Source organism: Scyliorhinus torazame, chromosome 27, assembly GCF_047496885.1.
Source record: "Scyliorhinus torazame isolate Kashiwa2021f chromosome 27, sScyTor2.1, whole genome shotgun sequence".
In the NCBI taxonomy this organism is placed as follows: domain Eukaryota; kingdom Metazoa; phylum Chordata; class Chondrichthyes; order Carcharhiniformes; family Scyliorhinidae; genus Scyliorhinus; species Scyliorhinus torazame.
The window spans coordinates 21,883,594-21,903,611 of record NC_092733.1 but is presented as its reverse complement, the minus strand read 5'-3'; the positions used below and the strand labels follow the sequence as shown (position 1 = coordinate 21,903,611).

Here is a 20,018-nt window from a genome sequence, read left to right as displayed (position 1 = left end):
TAGAATCTCGAGCTCAAGTCCTGCAATGTGACCAAAACCCGCAATACTCAGATTCAGAGGAGGGGGCGCTGATAACCCATTCACAGCTGGCCACTGTGAGGGGAGTGCAGCTTCAGTCTCCCGAGGGAACCTCTCCCCTATAAAGCTCCAGATGCTGAGGGACAATAGGTTTCCCAGACTGATGGACTACCTCACCTATAGGTCAGCTTTCCTCCCATCTTCACCCTTTCCCCACTTGACAACTGACTGCGGTTTCAGTGTGCAGCATTCGCCATCTCTGGGTAAGAAGTATGTGGGTTCAAGTCCCACTCCAGGACAACATCTACACCGACCCGCCCAATACGGGTGCTGCACAGTTACAGGTGCTGTCTTTCTGAAGAGAGATGTCAGCCGATGGCCCTGAAAGTTGTAAAAAGACCCCCAACGCACTTTCAATGAAGAGCAGGGGCGCTCTCATCGGAGCCCTGGCCAATGCTTAACCCTTGAACAATATCACCAAAACAGATTATTGGCCATAACCCCCTGGGATCTTGCTGTGCACATATCGGCTGCCTACTTTACAAGTGGTTCATATGTTGCAAAGTGCCTGGATGCCCCGAGGTTGCCTGTAACCTTTGGGTGTGACATCTGACCCCAAAATGACTTTCCAGCTACCTACACAAGCCATCGTTAAGATGGCCTATTTTCACCTTCGTAACACCGCCTGTCACCACCCCTTGCCTCAGCTCATCTGCTGCTCATCCGTTGCTGATTCCCTCATCCTTACCTTTGTTCCCTTCAGACCAGACTATCCCAATGCACTCGGGGGCCATCTTTCCCCATCCCACCCTCCGCAAACCTAAAAGCCATTCAAAACTCAGCTGCCCGTGTCCCAACGTGCTCCCAAGTCCCCATCACATCCCCCCCTCCGTCAGCCCAATCTGGCTGCTGGTAAAGCCAACCTTGAATATTGTCATCCTTGCTTTCAAATCCCGCTGTAGTCCCGCCCCTCCACCTTTTCAACCCCACAACCAACATTCCCTCGAAGCTGCGCACAGGTGCAGCATTCGATAATGTGCCGTGCCTGGGACAAACAGCTCTGTGCTCCTCGCCTCCAAAACATACCTCGCCTCCAAAACATACCCAAATTTTGCCACTACACCACTGGTGGCCTTCCCTGGAATTCCCCCCCTGAAACTTGTCTACGTCTCGTATTTCCTCTAAAATGCTCCGTAAACCTACCTCTTTGACTAATGCCAGCGCCCTTCCTGTGGATTCCCTTATTTCCCATTTCTTTAACTTTGCCGTGAGCATTTTAGATCCATGGATGTTTAATGGACACATACCCTTAATTCAAGCAGAGGAAGGGAGGAATTCAAAAGTCGCAAAATAGCACACTGTGCTATTGGAGATTTAGCTTTTGAACAGAAGAACTCAGACTTTCTGGCACCCGAGAAATTGGAGGGATTCGGTTCGATTGGTTGGCTGGTGGCCAATGAATTGGCCAAAGACCTTATACTGCCCGGCAACAGAGCGATTGGGTCCTGCCAGGTGGGGTGTTTTCAGAGGACCCATAGAGAACACTCTTGGATGCTGAGAGAAGACGCTGTGAGTTGCTCTCTCTCTCTCGCTATCTCCAAAAGGTTTCCAGCCTTCTGCTTCTGCAGAGACATCTTGAGATCCTGACGAAACTAAGTGAAAACCATTACAGGGCTGAAAGCAAAGCCATCCAACTGGGGGCCTAGACTAAAAAGAACCTAACTGGACGATGTCTATCTGAAACAGAGACACTTTTATCCTTTTACTTTTAGTGATTTCTTTCCCCCTCCTCCTTCCCCTCTGTGTTTGTTTGTCTAGGAATCAGGCACAAAACAGATCATCCAGGAGGTCAGGATCCTCCTGTTGCTCCAGGCAGAGTTAGATTGTTAACAGTTGAGGGAGTTTGAGGGGGTACAATTGGGTTCAGCGTCCCCCTCCACGAGGGAGAGAGGAAAGCAACACGGTGAGGGGTGAACAGAACTGGTTATGGCGGCACGGTAGCACAGTGGTTAGCACTGTTGCTTCTCAGCACCAGGGTCCTAGGTTCGATTCCCAGTTTGGGTCACTGTCTGTGTGGAGTCTGCACGTTCTCCCTGTGTCTGCGTGGGTGTCCTCCGGGTGCTCCGGTTTCCTCCCACAAGTCCCGAAAGACGTGATGGTCAGGTAATTTGGACATTCTGAATTCTCCCTCGGTGTACCCGAACAGGCGCTGGATTGTGGCTACTAGGGGATTTTCACAGTAACTTCATTGCAGTTAATGTAAGCCTACTTGTGACAATAAAGATTATTATTATTATTATTATTATTATTAAGAGATGATTTGCAGAGATTCCTTCCAAACCCGCAACCCCCTCGAAGGGCAAGGGCAGCAGATGCCTGGGAATACCACCACTTGCAAGTTCCCCTCCAGGTCACACAATCCTGACCGGGAAATCCCTCACTGTCGCTGGGTCAAAATACTGGAACTCCCTCCCTAACAGCACTGTGTGTGTACCTACACCAGGTGGACGGCAGTGGGTTCAAGAAGGCAACTCATCACCACCTTAGGCCATAAGACCATAAGCCATGGGGGCAGAATTAGGCCACTCGGCCCATCAAGTCTGCTCCGCCATTCGATCATGGCTGATATTTTTCTCATCTCCATTCTCCTGCCCTCTCCCCATAACCCCTGATCCCCTTATTAATCAAGAGGACAATAAATGCTGGACAAGTCAGCAATGGCCATGTCGCAAGAATGATTGAGAGAGTTTGGAATGGGCTTAAGGTGATTGCAAACATCCCCCCATTAATAAGACACCAGGAAACAAATGTAATTGGTTCTCCCTTGTTGGAGTTTGTTGTGTCGAATTTGGTTGCTGCATTTTCCTACACAATTTTAAAGCACTGTGGGCTGTTTCGGAAAGATATGATCATTGGTTGCGCAAAATGAGTTTTGCATTTCAATGTACCGAGCTGAACTGAATGGAGGTGGACACTCTGCAAGTCTTGTTACCTGTGTGGGTGCGAAGATGGGCCTTTAAGTGGGAGCTCTTGGTGTAAACCTTGCCACAGCCAGGGTAGTCGCAGGTATGGGTGGTGACTCGCTTCCGTACCCAGGTCTTCCGGCTTCGCTTAAGTTTGGCCTCCTCGGGCGCCGCCGTGGGTGGTGGTATCAGTGCCATGAGGGAGGAAGGAGGAGGGAGGGCTGCGCCCTGCGTGGAGTGGGCAGCCTTGAGGTTAGACATGTAGAAATGGATCTGCCCCTGATACTGGTGAGGTGGCTGGTGCGGGTAGTAGGATGGGTACCTGGAGAGGACGTGGTAACCGAGGGGGGGCTGCTGCTGAAGGTGGTGGTGGTATCGATAGTTCTGGGGAATCTGGAACTGGTTCACTGGCTGCGACCTCAGGCTCCCCGAGGCTGGTTCCGCCTGCGTTTGCGAATAGAACTGTCGACCCAGAGGGATTGGCATTTGATTCCTTGGTATCAAAACGGGCTTCTCGTCCACCAGTGGGTTGGCAGCGGAGGCCATGCTGGCCTGCTTCTGAAACCCTTGAACAGCGCCTCCTGCTGGCATGTGCGTGTGATCTACCAGTTTCTCCAATACTTGGACTGCCATACCATGGTCTGCAGACCCTAGGTTGGTGTAGGTTTTGCTGCGAGCGTCAACGCAATTGGCCTGATTTCCCAGGCTTGTTTGGACGTCGGAAGACAACAGTTCGGCTACGAGGCTGGTGCGCGGGGCGTCTGAACCATTCCAGTCCCCGGCTTGCTGGGCCTCCTTCTTCACTTTACCACTGCAGTTCCCCGTCCCGTCTGCCAACGCGTAGCCGGCTGGCACGGGCGGACTGACGCTGGTCTCCCCACTGGAAAGATCAGACAGAAAGAGGTCCAGGTCCAAGTACGAGCCAAAGTCGTCGTCCTCGCGTTTGATCTGATCCGGCGTGAGCATGGGCATTACGGTCGTCTCCGCAGAGCCTTTGCCAACCAGAGAGTTGAGCTTGGCTGTGTTGCCGTCCACTTCCCACCACTGTCAAACAAAAAACAAAGAATATCAAGAATATTAAACGACCCGCTTGTTTTTAACTTCTAAATATGGAGGTGGGGGAGAGATTCACCCTTCGCCACCCACTCACCTGCGCCGTGTGCTTTGAGGCAGCCCACCATTGGTCAGCGGTGGGATGCCCTGGTCCCGCCGCTGTCAAGGCTTTTCCCAATGTTTGCTCCCTACACTGTCAGGAAATCGTGGCACTGTTGGGATGGGGTGGGCGGGGGGGGGGGGGGGGGGGGGGGGGCGGTGCACTGTCGGCAGACACGCTGGCGGATTTGGCCGGAAAATCTTAGCCATGGTCTTTCTCAAATTGCCCCAACTCACAAAAACTGTTCACGGAAATACATGCTCATCTAGAAACTGCCCAATATTGAAATTCCTACCCCGCTTTCAGGTGATGTGCCTGCAGACGGTGTTGTACATAGTTGGTGGTGCGACCTCCAACCAGCAGGTGGCGGTACAACGCGGTATCAAGACAGTGTTCATGTGACAAGGCACTCATAAGGGAGGGCAGATCTGGTGATCCGGAGAAGATTTTAAGACATACATGAGGACAGTCGAGCATAGGGGTAGTTTCAGGGGAGTATAAAGAAACTCCATGATAACTTGCTCTGTAACAGATCGTTACCTTATCTCGTGTGCTTTAATAAAGATCCTGGTTTGGACAAGTCATGTGGGTTCCTTGCTAGACATCGAACACAACAAGCTTCAACTCCTCCCTCTTCCTGTCACTACCTCGGAGATCTCCGCGCTGGTTTAGCTCACTGGGCTAAATTGCTGGCTTTTAAAGCAGACCCAGGCAGGCCAGCAGCACGATTCAATTCCCGTACCAGCCTCCCCGAACAGGCGCCGGAATGTGGCGACTAGGGCTTTTCACAGTAACTTCATTGACGTCTACTCGTGACAATAAGCGATTTTCATTTTTCATTCCATTCTGGCCTGGTGTTGGACATCTCCAATTTCCTTTGCCCCATCAATGCTAAACACACTTTCAGCGTTGAAACTTTCTCCCTAAACTTCCCAATCCCCCTCTCTCTCCCCCTCCCTCTCTTCCATCGACATCTCCTTCACTCAGACAAATAAGTACTTCAGGAACGTTCACAAAATAGAGGGAAAAAAAAAAAAAGAGAGTCTTCCTTGGACGCCAGAGAAAAGAGTCCCATCGAGTGGGAAGCTTTATCTGCAGCTCAGTTGCCAGATACAAGTCAGAATGCCATTGGTTCAAGTCCCACTCCAGGATTTGAGGGAGCGCTTCACTGCCCTATCTTCTTTGTTCAGGCGGTAAACCAAGACACAATCTGCCCCGTTATAGTTCAATTCACACTCACCGAGCAAACGAGGTATCTGGAACCGGTCTTTCCTTAACAAAGGTTTGTTCTGACAACCTAGAGAACAGAGGCACAAACTCCCTTTTCTTACCCCTCCCTGGTGAAAACCGCTTCTTTATATATACGCATAAGAATAATACCTCGATTATAACAGCTAATCGCACTTCACTGTGCCACCCTCTCAGATGGGTGTGGGGCATGAGGGGCATGTGGCCAACAGTAATCCCCCAACTAACACCTTTACGAGCAGGGACGTTACTGGGAACAGGTAGCACAGTGGTTAGCACGGTTGCTTCACAGCTCCAGGGTCCCAGGTTCGATTCCCGGATTGGGTCACTGTCTGTGCGGAGTCTGCACGTTCTCCCCGTGTCTGCGCGGGTTTCCTCCGGGAGCTCAGATTTCCTCCCACAAGTCCCGAAAGACGTGCTGTTGGGGGAATTGGACATTCTGAATTCTCCCTCCGTGTACCCGAACAGGCGCCGTGATGTGGCGACTAGGGGCTTTCCGCAGTGACTTCATTGCAGTGTTAATGTAAGCCTACTTCGACAATAAAGATTATATAACGTACAAAACGTTGGTTCGGCCACAGCTAGAGTATTGTGCAGAGTTCTGGAATCCACATTATAGGGGGGATGTGATAGCCACTGGAAAGGGTGCAGAGGAGATTTACCAGGGTGTTTCCTGGGCTGGAGAGGTTTAGTTATGAAGAGACAGACTGGGGTTGTTTTCCTTGGAGCAGAGGAGACTGAAGGAGGGACATGATTGGCTAACGGCATAAAATGATGAGGGGCATGGATAGGGTTGACAGGAAGAACCTTTTCCCCTTGGTGGAGAGGTCAATATCGAAGGGGGCATAGATTGAAGGTGAGGGCAGGAGGTTCAGAGGGGATGTGAGGGAAAAACCTTTTCACCCAGAGGGTGGCAGAGACCCTCATAACATTTCAGAAGTATTTAGATGTGCACTTGCGATGCCAAGGCCGACACGTTCATGGGCCAAGTGCTGGGACATGGGATTAGAATAGTTAGATGGTTGTTTTTGACCGGCACAGATGCAATGGGCCAAAATGCCTTTTGTGTGCTGTACGACTATGACCTTTGTCAGATTTTGTCTGGTCCTTTACCTCAACACTGTTTTGGGGAGTTTGCGATGGACAAATTGGCTGCCACGTTACAACAGTAGTCACACTTCTATTTGAAAAAAGTGCGGCCATATAAATAAAATGTCTTGAATTTTCCTTCACATCCCCTGTCCTGGCTAATTTGCCTTAAACACACACTCACCACAATGTCCAACTGCCGGAAGCATCTTAACCTGTGCAGCCAACATATTCTGCAGCCAACAGATTCTGTACTTGGATCGAGATTGCCCAGGCAAATTACTATTTGGCATTAATTAATTGTGGAAAAATGTAAATAAGGCAGAATACATGACAAGAGTTCTTTTTCTTCTTAAGAAGGGAGGGAGAGGGAAAACAGGGGACTATGGGCCTGTTAGCCTTACATCAGTAGTAGAGTAAATGCTGGTATCTCTTCTAAAGGATGTGATAAATGGGCACTTAGATAATAATGATCCAATTGGGCATAGTCAACATGAGGTCAGAAGCAAGAAGTCACGTTGGACGAACCTGTCAGAGTTTTGTTTCTGAGGATGTTAGTTTGGCTAACAGGCAGAAAACAGAGTAGGAATAAATGGATCATTCTCATGTTAGCTCGCTGTGATTGGTGGGGTAGCGGAAGAATCCAGAGTCCAAAGATGTGCGGGTTAGGTGGATTGGCCATGCTAAATTGCCTTTGGAGTCCAAAGATGTGCAGGTTAACTGGGGTTGCGGGGATAGGGCAGGGTGGGTGGGGTACTCTTTCAGAGGGTTGGTGCAGACTTGATGGGCCGAATGGCCTCCTTCTGCACTGTAGGGATTCTATTCTATGGAATCAGTACTTGGACCCCAGCTGTTCACAATATATATCAATGATTCAATAAATCAATACAGTTTTGGTCTCCTAACTTGAGAAAGGATGTACTGGCGCTGGAGGGAGTGGAATTTAGAAGTATGGGAATCTTATAGAAACATAAAATTATGAAGGGAATAGATAAGATAGAAGCAGGGAGGTTGTTTCCCTAGCGGGTGAAACTAGAACTAGGGGGCACAGCATCAAAATAAGGGGGAGCAGATTTAGGACTGAGTTGAGGAAGAACCTCTTCACCCAAAGGCTTGTGAATCTGTGGAATTCCCTGCCCAGTGAAGCAGTTGAGGCAACCTCGTTGATGGTTTTTAAAGCAAAGAGTGATAGATGTTTGAGCAGGCGGGTAAATGGAGCTGAGCCCATAAAAAGATCACCCATGATCTTATTCAATGGCTGAGAAGGCTCGAGGCCTACTCCTGCTCCTAGGCAGATGGCCTACTCCTGCTCCTAGGCCTTATGTGAATCTTTGGAACTATCTTAGAATTCCTACAGTGCAGAAGGAGTCCATTCGGCCCAACAAGACTGCACCGACCGAAAGAGCACCCTATCTTGGCCCACTCCCCCATCCTATCTCTGTAATCCCGCAACCCCACCTAACCTGCACATCTTTGGACTGTGGGAGGAAGCTGGAGGCCCGGAGGAAACCCATGCAGACACCGGGGGGGGGGGGGGGGCGAACGCACCCCACACAGATAGTCACCCAAGTTCGGAATCAAACCCGGATCCCCGACACGGTGAGGCAGCAGTGCTAACCACCATGCCGCCCCTGAATTTCCCAGAGGCTGTAGAAGCATTGGCTATGTTTACAATAGAGACTGACAGATTTCCAAACACCAATGTCAAAAAAGGGATTATGGGGGATAGTGTGGGGGAACCAAAGGCACTAAAGTGGATGATCAGCCATGATTGCATTGAATGGTGTAGCAGGCTCGATGGGCTGAATGGCCTACTCTTGCTCCTATATCCCCATGTTCTTTTCCCTAAAGCAGCCATTACAGAGCTGTCAAAATCCGAATTATTGAGAGTCACGTGAAATCAAATTTGATTCCGATCTGCCCTTCTGCAAACTCTGTTCCTGGTTGTAAACTATTATTAGCCCGAGCAGACGTCCTGTTCCATTCTTTCGCACACACAGTCGGCAGACCTGAGCAGGCCGTTTATTAGCCCCACATACTCAAAGAAAGTCAACTGAAGGTAGCATTCTGGTGAGCCGCCAACAGTGGCGCTCAAGCCGGAGTTCTCAATCCCTCGGTAATGAGGTAACCAGCTGTCCACGCGAGGCAGCGCCCTGTACTCCTGAGTAATAGCTACTCGCCGTGTGGGTCCCACAGGGTGACATTTGTAGAGCTCTCCCGTCTCTCTCGCTCTCCCCCAAGGCCCAATTTCTGGGCTCGTATCCTCTTGCTTGCTCTTTACCTGCGCCAGATGTTCGTGGGTTCAGGTCCCACTCCAGGTGCACAGAATCAGGGCTGACATTCGCAGTGCAGCACCGAGGGAGTGCTGCGCTGTTAGAGGGGCCGCCTTTCAAATCAAACAGTAAAAATAGAGGTCCCCACACCACCCAACCATCTGCCCTCTCGGGTGAATGTTTTTTAAAATCCTACTTTGAAGAGGAGCAATGGAGATCTCCCCAGTGTCTTGACGAATATTTGTCCATCAGGCGAACATCACAAGAACAGATTTGTCTGATCGCTATCACACTGTTGGCTTGGGATCTTTCTGTGCACAAATTAACTGCCATGAGCCACTACAGAATCTTCTAACTCGAAATGATCCCACTGGGCTAAGGTCGATGCCCTCGCTAATTTGTCCCATTTCCGACCTACTAGCCTTGTTGCAGACAGTTGGATCTTCATCAGCTTCATTGGGATGTCCAAAGACTGGAAAAGGTTCTGTATAAATGCGAGTCTCTCCCGTTTTATTTTTTGACCCCTCTTTAAGTGGGCACACATTGCCTGTCCGCCTCCAATCTTTTATTTGGAGAGGGAAAGAAACAGCTGGAAATCCGTACGGAATCACAAGGACCAGAGGTCACAGTCCGACCCACCAAACGCAGGGGGTTGGACGACCTAGGTTCAGGTGCCCAGATGAGGCCCTGTACGTGGATGCCCCTTCCGCTGATCCAGGTTGGGAGGTGGGGGGGGGGTCGCAGGCTGCCACCTCGCTTTCAGGCCAGCATTTCGGCCTCGGGCACCATAGCAACGGGGTTGACTGCTCCTTCGTCTCATGGTTTCACCACGGGAGCTTGCTGCATGTTGCTCGCAATGGCCGGGAGCTCACTCTGACATGTTTAATGAGCCAAGAAAGGCAACTCCTTCCTTTTACCCGTCCTCAAGGAAGTGCTTCAAACTCCCAATCCTGGTACGGCTCCTTATCTGAGCAGGGAAGGCGTTGCCGACATAACCACAGAGCAGCCATTATCTTCGGAATAGCTTTGCTCAGCAAGCTCCCTGGCTTGAAAATGAATAATTGACGTTGCTTAATTAGCCAATAAAATGGAGGGCTGTCTGTTTATTCTGCAGCTTAAGGTGTTATTGTGCAAGTTTCTTGGCACAAGCTCAGGGCCGGGGCTGGTTTAGCACAGGGCTAAATCGCTGGCTTTTAAAGCAGACCAAGGCAGGCCAGCAGCACGGTTCAATTCCCGTACCAGCCTCCCCGAACAGGCGCCGGAATGTGGCGACTAGGGGCTTTTCACAGTAACTTCATTTGAAGCCTACTTGTGACAATAAGCAATTTTCGTTTCATTTCATTTTCAGATGGAGGCTCAGTTCTGCCGCACTGTCAGTGACTCCAAACCCTGTTCAGACTTGTCCCAGGATCATACGTGCATTTTGCTTCTTGGCTCCATCTGAGAGGTTGCGCGTTTAATCAATATGGACGAGGCAGCAATGCCCAAGGCGAGGATTAGCTGTGTGTAGGCGGGTGGGGGATTTGCTTCTAATAATATTTGCAAACGTCTTGGACAGAAACTGTGCAAGCTGACTTCAGCGATCAGGGATGGAGTAAGGCCCTCAGTGCCACCACCCCTCCCTCCCCCTCGCGAGTGAAGAGGGAAAAGCAATTACTTTCAGATGTCAATCATTAGGCCCTGGCTCACCAGGAGCAGTTCCAACTTGGAAGGTCATGTGTCAAAACCCCGCCTCACCTCAGCACAAGAGGCCAGGCAGACACTCCAAAGTGGCACCGAGAGAGTGTCACCCTGTCAGAGGTCTCATCGTTTCGATGAGACATAAAATAATAATCTTTATTAGTGTCACAAGTAGGCTTACATGAACACTGCAATGAAGTTACTGTGAAAAGCCCCTAGCCGCCACATTCCGGCACCTGTTCGGGTACACGGAGGGAGAATTCAGAATGTCCAATTCACCCAACAGCACGTCTTTCGGGACTTGTGGGAGGAAACCGGAGCCCCCGGAGGAAACCCACGCAGACACGGGGAGGACGTGCAGACTCCGCACAGACAGTGACCCAAGCCGGGAATCGAACCTGGGACCCTGAAGCAGTGAAGCAACAGTGCTAACCACTGTGCTACCGTACCACCCACGAGATGTCCCATCTGCCCTTTTGAGTCAATGTAAAAGATCCTATGGTACTATTTTGAAGAAGAACATGGCGAGATCTCCTAGCGTCCTGGCCAATATCCATCCTACAACCAACATTTATACTAAACAGATGATCTTGCCGTTATGATATTGCAGGTATTTGCGAACTTGCTGGGTGAAAATTGGCCGCCATGTTTCTTACAACATTTCAAAAAGGTACTTCAATGACTTTAAAGGGTTTTGCGAAATCCTATCATCATCAAGGATCTGGCATTGGGAGTGAGGAGCTTTGTTGTTGGGAATACTTTTGAGGGGTTGGAGCGTTGAGGGGTTGGAGCGTTCATTTGGGATTTTGACTTGCTTTAGGCAGCTCGCATGGTTCCTTGACAAGGTCGCAGCCACCTTGTTAAGAGGCGCCTTCTGATTGGCTGAATTGGCAGCCATCACAACCCACAGTTAATCCACACTGCGCTCACGTGGCTGACGTAAAACCAAAGAGAAGATCGTTTGACTGACAAAATCCAGGGGGAAAAGAACTGGAACGGTAGGGATCAAATTCTGAAGGTTGGGACAGGCCCTAGGAATGGAATATTGACAGAAAGGAAGAAATGCTTGCGATTCTGTAGCACCTTACACAACCAGTGGGCATCTCAACATGCACAACAGTCAGTGAAGGTAGGACTCTGGAGGTATATTCACTGTTCTCATGTGGAAAACGCGAGGGTCCATTTTCGCACAGCAAGATCCCACAAACAGCAATGCCAGAGTGATCAGCGGTCTTTCGCGACGTTCGTTGAGGAACAAATATTGGCCAGGAGACAGGGGGAGAGTTCCCTCGCTCTTCTTCAAATAGCAGTCATGGGATTTTCTATATCGACTGACAAGTCTTGGTTGAATGCCTCATTTGAAAGATGACACCTCCAGCAGTGCAGCACGATGTCTGTACTGAAACTGGAGCACTAACCTTCTGAGTCACAGGCCAGGTAGGGCTTCCAGGCCACGGAACACAATGCTTGTTAAATGGTGTTTAGTTGAAGTGTTAGTCAATGGTGTTAGTCAATATATAATACAATAATCTTTATTGTCACAAGTAGGCTTACATTAAAACTGCCATGAGGTTACTGTGAAAAACCCGCTAGGCGCCACACTCTGGCGCCTGTTCGGGTACACGGAGGGAGAATTCAGAATGTCCAATTCACCTAACAAGCACATCTTTCGAGACTTGGAGGAAACCAGAGCACCCGGAGGAAATCCACGCAGGCACGGGGAGAATCCGCACAGACAGTCACCCAAGCCAGGAATCGAACCCAGGTCCATGGTGCAGTGAAGCAACAGTGCTAACCACTGTGCTACTATGGCGCCAATGGTGTTTCCCTAACATGTTAGTCAATGGTATATAACTAGAGTGTTAGTCAATAGTGTTTAACTATACTGTTAGTCAATGGTATATAACTAACATGATAGTCAATGGTGTTTCCTTAATGTATTAGTCAATGATGTTTAACTAGTGTTAGTCAATGATGTTTATTAGAGTGTTAGTCAATGATATATAACTAACGTGTTAGTCAATGGTGTTTAACTAACGTGTTAGTCAATGCTGTTTAACTAGAATGTTAGTCAATGGTGTTTAACTAACGTGTTAGTCAATGATGTTTAACAAGAGTGTTAGTCAATGGTGTTTATTAGAGTGTTAGTCAATGGTGTTTAACTAGAATGTTAGTCAATGGTGTTTAACTAGAATGTAAGTCAATGATGTTTATTAGAGTGTTAATCAATGGTGTTTATTAGTGTGTTAGTCAATGGTGTTTAACTAGAATGTTAGTCAATGGTGTTTAACAGAGTGTTAGTCAATGATGTTTATTAGTGTGTTAGTCAATGGTGTTTATTAGTGTGTTAGTCAATGGTGTTTATTAGAGTGTTAGTCAATGGTGTTTAACTAGAATGTTAGTCAATGGTGTTTAACTAGAATGTTAGTCAATATGTTTCCTTAACGTGTTAGTCAATGGTGTTTCCTTAACATGTTAGTCAATGGTGTTTCGTTAATACGGGTGGAATTTACCAGCTGTTGACGCTGGAGGGATATTCCGGTCCCACCAATGGTGCACTCCCGCCTCAGGATTCCCGATGACGAGGGGTGCATTCAATGGGAAATCCCATTGACAACGGCGGGAGCAGAAAATCCCACTGGCGGGCTGCTTCCACCACTGGAAAACAAGCAGCGGATTGCTTGGTAAATCCCGCCCTATATTTGTCAATGGTGTTAACTAACGTGTTCAATGTTGTTTAATTAACATGCTAGTTAACCTAAGTATTAGTCAATGGTGTTTAACTAAACTATTTGTCAATGGTGTTTGGTTAACCTGTTCATGAATGGTGCTTAATAGCTAATGTTGGTCAATGGTGTTTAGTTAACATATTAGTCAATTGTGTTTAATTTAACTAACATTTTTTTTAAAATTTAGAATAACCAATTCAGTTTTTTCCAATTAAGGGGCAATTTAGTGTGACCAATCCACCTACGCTGCACATCTTTGGGTTGTGGGGGTGAAACCCACGTAGACACGGGGAGAATGTGCAAAGACCACACGCACAGTGACCCAGAGCCGGGATCGAACCTGGGACCTCCGCGCCGTGAGGCAGCAGTGCTAATCACTGTGCCACCGTGCCGGCCTTAGTTTACCTAACATGATAATCAATGGTGTTTAGTTATGATGGTCAATGGTGTTAAATTAACATAGATTAATTAAACACCATTAACTAACATTCTATTAGTTAACGATGTACACCCCACATTTCTACGTGCCGTAGGATTGAGGTAGCCGAGAATGAGAGGACATCTCTGTAGTAATCATGACACTGTGATCTCAGTTAGGATCTCATGAGGCATCAATTCCCTGTGAACAAGGAATTGTTAGCGATGACTCAAACTACCTAACTCCACTTCTACCCAACAGGTTAGGCAGCATTGTATTCATATATGGGCAACTTCAGCTCTCTACGCACGATGTTTGCTAACATTCATTAGAAACAGGATACAGAAGAGGAATTATTTGCACTAAGCAGTTGCAACATGACTCCAGCGCTGCCTCGTAATGCATTTGTATCAGAGAATCACTTGCCCATACCACACTGCGCATTCACCTGGATTGTCTGCACAATTGCACATACGGAGGAAACCAAATTTAAATCCCACAGAGACTGAAAATATAAAAATAAAACCGGTGGCAACCGGGGATACTCAACGTGTCAGGCAGTAATGAGAGCGAGTAACACGGAGTCAGGGAATCGTGGATTAACTCCACTCCCTTCAGCCCGTGAAATAATCTATGCTGGCACACACACACACACGCAGTGCAGTACTGAATAAATACTGCACTGTCAAAGGTTACATTTATTTCCTCTTTATTCTTTCAGGACATATGGATGTCAGTTGCAAGGTTAGTTATACTGCCCATCCAGTCCAAAGATTATCATAGAATTTACAGTGCAGAAGGAGGCCATTCGGCCCATCGAGTCTGCACCGGCTCTTGGAAAGAGCACCCTACCCAAGGTCAACACCTCCACCTTATCCCCATAACCCAGTAACCCCACCCAACACTAAAGGCAATTTTGGACACTAAGGGCAATTTATCATGGCCAATCCACCTAACCTGCACATCTTTGGACTGTGGGAGGAAACCGGAGCACCCGGAGGAAACCCACGCACACACGGGGAGAACGTGCAGACTCCGCACAGACAGTGACCCAAGCCGGAATCGAACCTGGGACCCTGGAGCTGTGAAGCAATTGTGCTATCCCCAATGCTACCGTGCTGTCCCCCACGGGTTAGGTGGATTGGCCATGCTAAATTGCCCTTGAGTGTCCGAAAAATGTTAAGTCGGGGTTACTGGGTTACGGGGATAGGGTAGATACGTGGGCTTCAGTAGGGTGTTCTTGGTCAGGGCCGGTGCAGACTCGATGGGCCAAATGGCCTCCTTCTGCACTGTAAATTCTATGATTCTATAACAATCCCTAATTGCCCTTAAATTGAGAGACTTGCTCGCCCATTTCGGCGGGGGGGGGGGGGCGGGGGGCACAGTTAAGGTCAACCACAGCTGTGGGTCTGGAGTCATGTGTAGGCCAGGACGGGTTAGGAAGGAAGATTTTCGTCCATAAAGGGGCATTAGTGAACCAGATGGATTTTTACAACAAACGACAAATAGCTTCACGGCATCATTAGCCAAGACGAGATTTATCATAGAAATCCTACAGAGCAGAAGGAGGCCACATTTGACTCTTGCACCGACTGACCCTCTGAAAGAGCTCCCTACTTCGGCCCACATTCCCACGCAACCCCGTAAACCTCAGGAGTTACAAACGGTCACCCAACATGTTCCTGGTCAGGAATGGAGAGGGTTCGCTGGGAATAAAATGGAGGCTGCGATGCCAGGCTTCGATCCTGGAGCTGGTGGCTAAAGGCAGACGGCCGAGGGGCACCCACTTCATCTCATTTACAGCGATAGAAACGGGTACGGAAAAAAGAGGCGTCCGTTCGCAATGGAGATAACTTCACAGCGACAAAAGTCCATGGGACGAGGCATGTGCCAATTGGGAGGCTGGGAGGAGGAGACAAATCTCTTCGCTCGTTGGGTGTTTGAAATTCTCTGGCCCAGAGAGATTGTGGCTTCTCGGTCACTGAAGATATTCAAGACAGAGATCATGACGGAATCAAGGGGCCAGTGGGGGGGGGGGGTTAAGCTATGAATTGGAATGCCTCAAGTGGACTGATCCTGCTCCGATTTTATTAAGCCTCCAGTCACGATGTTATGCAAATCCAGAGCGAGTCAGCACAACAGTGAAACCTAATCTAACAGCTGCCCGTCATTGTTTAATTGGTTGATAGCAATGATCACAGTGGCGAGCTGCTTTCTCGGAGCACCCTGCCTGGGACATCTGTGATTTACAGTGGTAACCCTGCCCCCCCCCCTTGCCCCTTCTGCCTCTCTGTACTCTGCCATCTATATTCAGCAGTAAAGCCAGGGCTCTTTCCGCTCAATGACTGACCACGAGGAGCGCATATACATTACCAAAAATATGAAACCAATTCAAACACACACATGCAGCAAATGATTGGCTCAAGATGACTACAAATACACAACAGCCAGAGCCACACCTCTTAAATTGAAATACAAATATTGAAAGTGATAACATAACTAGGTGTCACTCCATTTACAATAGATAAACTGAGCTGTTTAATATAGATATAAGGCTCCGGTGTACGTTATATAGACTATCCTATAGCACACAGTGGTTAGCACTTCACAGCGCCACGGACCCGGGTTCGATTCCCGGCTTGGGTCACTGTGTGCGCGGAGTCTGCACGTTCTCCCCGTGTCTGCGTGGGTTTCCTCCGGGTGCTCCGGTTTCCTCCCACAAGTCCTGAAAGACGTGCTTGTTAGGTGAATTGGACATTCTGAATTCTCCCTCCGTGTACCCGAACAGGCGCCGGAATGTGGCGACAAGGGGATTTTCACAGTAACTTCATTGCGGTGTTAATGTAAGCCTACTCGTGACAATAAAGATTATTATAGAGACATCATCTTTCTGCATGCAAAACATTATGGATATGACACTTCCGCATACACTACATAGACTGAACTATATATTATTGATATAACATTCCCAAGTACAATGTATAGAATATACTGGATATTATACATCCATCACACTTGTGAAATTACATGACACGACACAACACATGCTGTAGATTTGTAACTCGCTATACGGCGGTTAATTTGTTCATGGGAAGAGAGCATCACTGTGAGGCCAGTATCTGTGGCCTATCCCCAAATGCCCTTCAGAAGGTGGTGGTGGTGAGCCATCTTCTAGAACATCTACAGTCCACCTGGTGTGGGTACACTCACGGGCTGCTGGGAAGAGGGTTCCAGGAATTTGATCCCATGACAGTGAAGGAACAGCTATATATTTCCAAGTCGGGATGGTGAGTGACTTTGAGGGGAACCTCCAGGTGGTGGGGCTCCCAGGTATCTCCTGCCCTTGTCCTCCTAGATTGTCGGGATGGCAGCTTTTGAAGATGCCATGGAACGAGCCTTGGTGAGTTGCTGCAGTACATCTTTCAGATGACACACACTGTGCATCTGTGGTGGAGGGAGTGAATGTTTGTGGGAGGGGTGCCAATCGAGCTTTGTCCTGGATGCTGTCGAGCTTCTTGAGTGTTGTTGGAGCTGCGCTCATCCAGGCAAGTGGAGAGTATTCCATCACACTCCTGACTTGTGCCTTGTAGGCTTTAGAGATTCAGGAGGTGAGTTCTCACAGCAGGATTCCCAGCCTCTGACCTACCCTTGTAGCTACAGTATTTATATGGCTAGTCCAGTTTAGTTTCTGATCAATGGTAACCCCCAGGATGTTGATTGTGGGGGATTCAGCGCTGGTTGCCATTGAATGTCAAGGGGCTGTGGTTTTCATAGATTATCGTAGAATTTACAGTGCAGAAGGAGGCCATTTGGCCCATCGAGTCTGCACTGGCTCTTGGAAAGAGCACCCTATCCAAGGTCAACACCTCCACCCTCTCCCCACAACCCAGCAACCCCACCCAACACTAAGGGCAATTTTGGACACTAAGGGCAATTTATCACGGCCAATCCACCTAACCTGCACATCTTTGGACTGTGGGAGGAAACCGGAGCACCCGGAGGAAACCCACGCACACACGGGGAGGATGTGCAGACTCCGCACAGAGAGTGACCCAAGCCGGAATCGAACCTTGGACCCTGGAGCTGTGAAGCAATTGTGCTATCCACAATGCTACCGTGCTGCCCGTAAAGCCTCTGGTTAAAGCCTCTCTTGTTGGAGATGATCATTGCCTGCCACTTGTGTGGTGCGAATGGTTACTTATCAGCCCAAGCCTGGATTTTGTCCAGGTCTTGCTGTAGACCAGAAGCCTGGTTTGAAAGCTCGATGAGTGTCATCTTCAAGTTGAACACCTATCCCGGTCTGTTATTGTCGGTGATGCTGTCTCTCCTGTTGAGAGAGAGCCGTGGAGGGGAGAGGAGATGGGGAATGGAATGGTGAGACACAATGAAGAGAGAGGCAAGTGTTGTTTCCTTACTGGATGGTGTCGTGAAAGCGAATGGGCGGGTGAGTAGAGAAGAGTGCGACACTGGAATGAGGTGCATTTTCACTTGTCCTTTAGTGAAAATACAACCAAGACATTCCTTTGATGGTTCTTCTTCGCACGGTGAGATTTGCAGCAGGAGAATCTCCCCAAGGATAAAAACCTCGGTTTATTCTGCCTGAAAGGTATTCTGAGTGTGGGGGAACTGGGATCCCTATGGGGGTGGGGGAGTTGCTCCCTTCATCCTGCTCCCCTGCATTCAAGGCTCGAATATGTTGGCTCTTGGAACTAAAGCTGTGAAAGCGGTAGAGGCTGGACATTGAATAGGGCGGAGATGGATCGATTCTGGTTCGGCCAGGGGTCAAAGGTTATTAGGGGTCGATGGGAATGTGGAATTTCAAACACAAAAAACAGATGAGCCACGATCTTATTGAATGGCGGAGCAGGCTCGAGGGGCCGAGTGGCCTACTTCAGCTGACTCGGATGTTTGCAATCCCCCTCCCGATCGCTTCGCCTCCTCCAACCCTACAGAATTTCCACTCTGCCCCCAATTCTGGCCAATTGCGCAACTTCTGTCGCTCCGCAAAAACCTCTTCCGCGGGCGGAATATCATCAGAGCCGCACCGTCCCCGAGGTGTTGCATCACTGCTGCTTTCCCCCACATGATTACAATTAAAATTTTAAACATTGGCAGCGTGCACGGGGGGTTACTTGCGATTCCGCAGCGGGCAGAGGGGGTGGAGGGGGCTGGAAGCTTTTAATTGGTGAAACCAGTCATCAGTCAATACTGCTGCAGCTAATGTGAAAGGGTCTCTTTTAACCCAACTCCACTACCACAGCAGATCGTGAGATTTGAATTCAATAAAAATCTGGAATTAAAAAAGTTTAATCATTATAGAATCTGTACAGCGCAGAAGAGTGCCATTCGGCCCATTGAGTATGCACCAAACCTCCGAAGAAACAACCTACCCAGGTGCACTCCACCACCCTATCCCCGTCACCTAACCTGCACATCCCTGGACACGAAGGGGCAATTTAGCACAGCCAATCCACCTAACCTGCACATCTTTGGACGACCATCTAATGGCGAACATGAAATCATTGTCGACTGTCGCAAAAAAAAAATCTGGTTCACTAGTGTCCTTCAGGGAAGGAAATCTGCCGTCCTTACCCGGTCTGGCCTACATGTGACTCCAGACCCACAGTAAAGTGGCCCAGCAAACCACTCAGTTCTAGGGTATTTAGGCTTGGGCAATAAACATTGGCCCAGTAATACCCAAACCCAATGAGTAAAAAAAAAACTTTTATTGAAAGTACAAAGTTGCAATGGATTTGTTCATAATTAAATTTCACACTATCGATTTCACTTTACCATCATGGTTTGTTGAGAGCTAAATGTCACATGGTTGACATTTATTGATGGTTACAGGGCAGAAAGAATGCTGTATTTGTTCATTGTTTATTGAATGTTCATTTTAGTGTCCAGTGTTGTGCTCTGTGGGGCCTGGCTGAATTTGCTTTGTAACGACAGGCTGACAGGAGACCCGTCGCAGACAGGCCCGAGGGAGGGAAGCCTGGCCCGTCGCAGACAGGCCCGAGGGAGGCCCGTCGCAGACAGGCCCGAGGGAGGCCCGTCGCAGACAGGCCCGAGGGAGGCCCGTCGCAGACAGGCCCGAGGGAGGCCCGTCGCAGACAGGCCCGAGGGAGGGAGGCCTGGCCCGTCACAGACAGGCCCGAGGGAGGCCCGTCGCAGACAGGCTCGAGGGAGGCCCTTCGCAGACAGGCCCGAGGGAGGGAGGCCTGGCCCGTCGCAGACAGGCCCGAGGGAGGCCCGTTGCAGGGAGGCCCAAGGGAGGGAGGCCTGTCGTGGCGCAGACAGGCCCACGGGAGGCCCGTCGCCTTGCAGACTGGCCCGAGGGAGGCCCAAGGCCTCGCAGACAGGCCCGAGGGAGGCCCGTTGCAGACAGGCCCGAGTGAGGGAGGCCCGGCGCCTCGCAGACTGGCCCGAGGGAGGGAGGCCCGGCGC

The 20,018-nt window shown here is 49.3% G+C and overlaps 1 protein-coding gene across 2 annotated transcripts in view; it reads right to left on the bottom strand.

The window, feature by feature from the left end:
• LOC140403295 (Krueppel-like factor 1) overlaps window positions 1-20,018 on the bottom strand; it is a 48,526-nt gene that overhangs the window by 6,026 nt on the left and 22,482 nt on the right. For both annotated transcript variants that reach the window (XM_072491113.1, XM_072491112.1), the window contains one exon: window positions 3,011-4,025. In XM_072491113.1, the coding sequence (XP_072347214.1) occupies window positions 3,011-3,953 (943 nt within the window). In that variant the 5' untranslated portion in view covers window positions 3,954-4,025. The remainder of the gene's footprint in view (window positions 1-3,010; window positions 4,026-20,018) is intronic.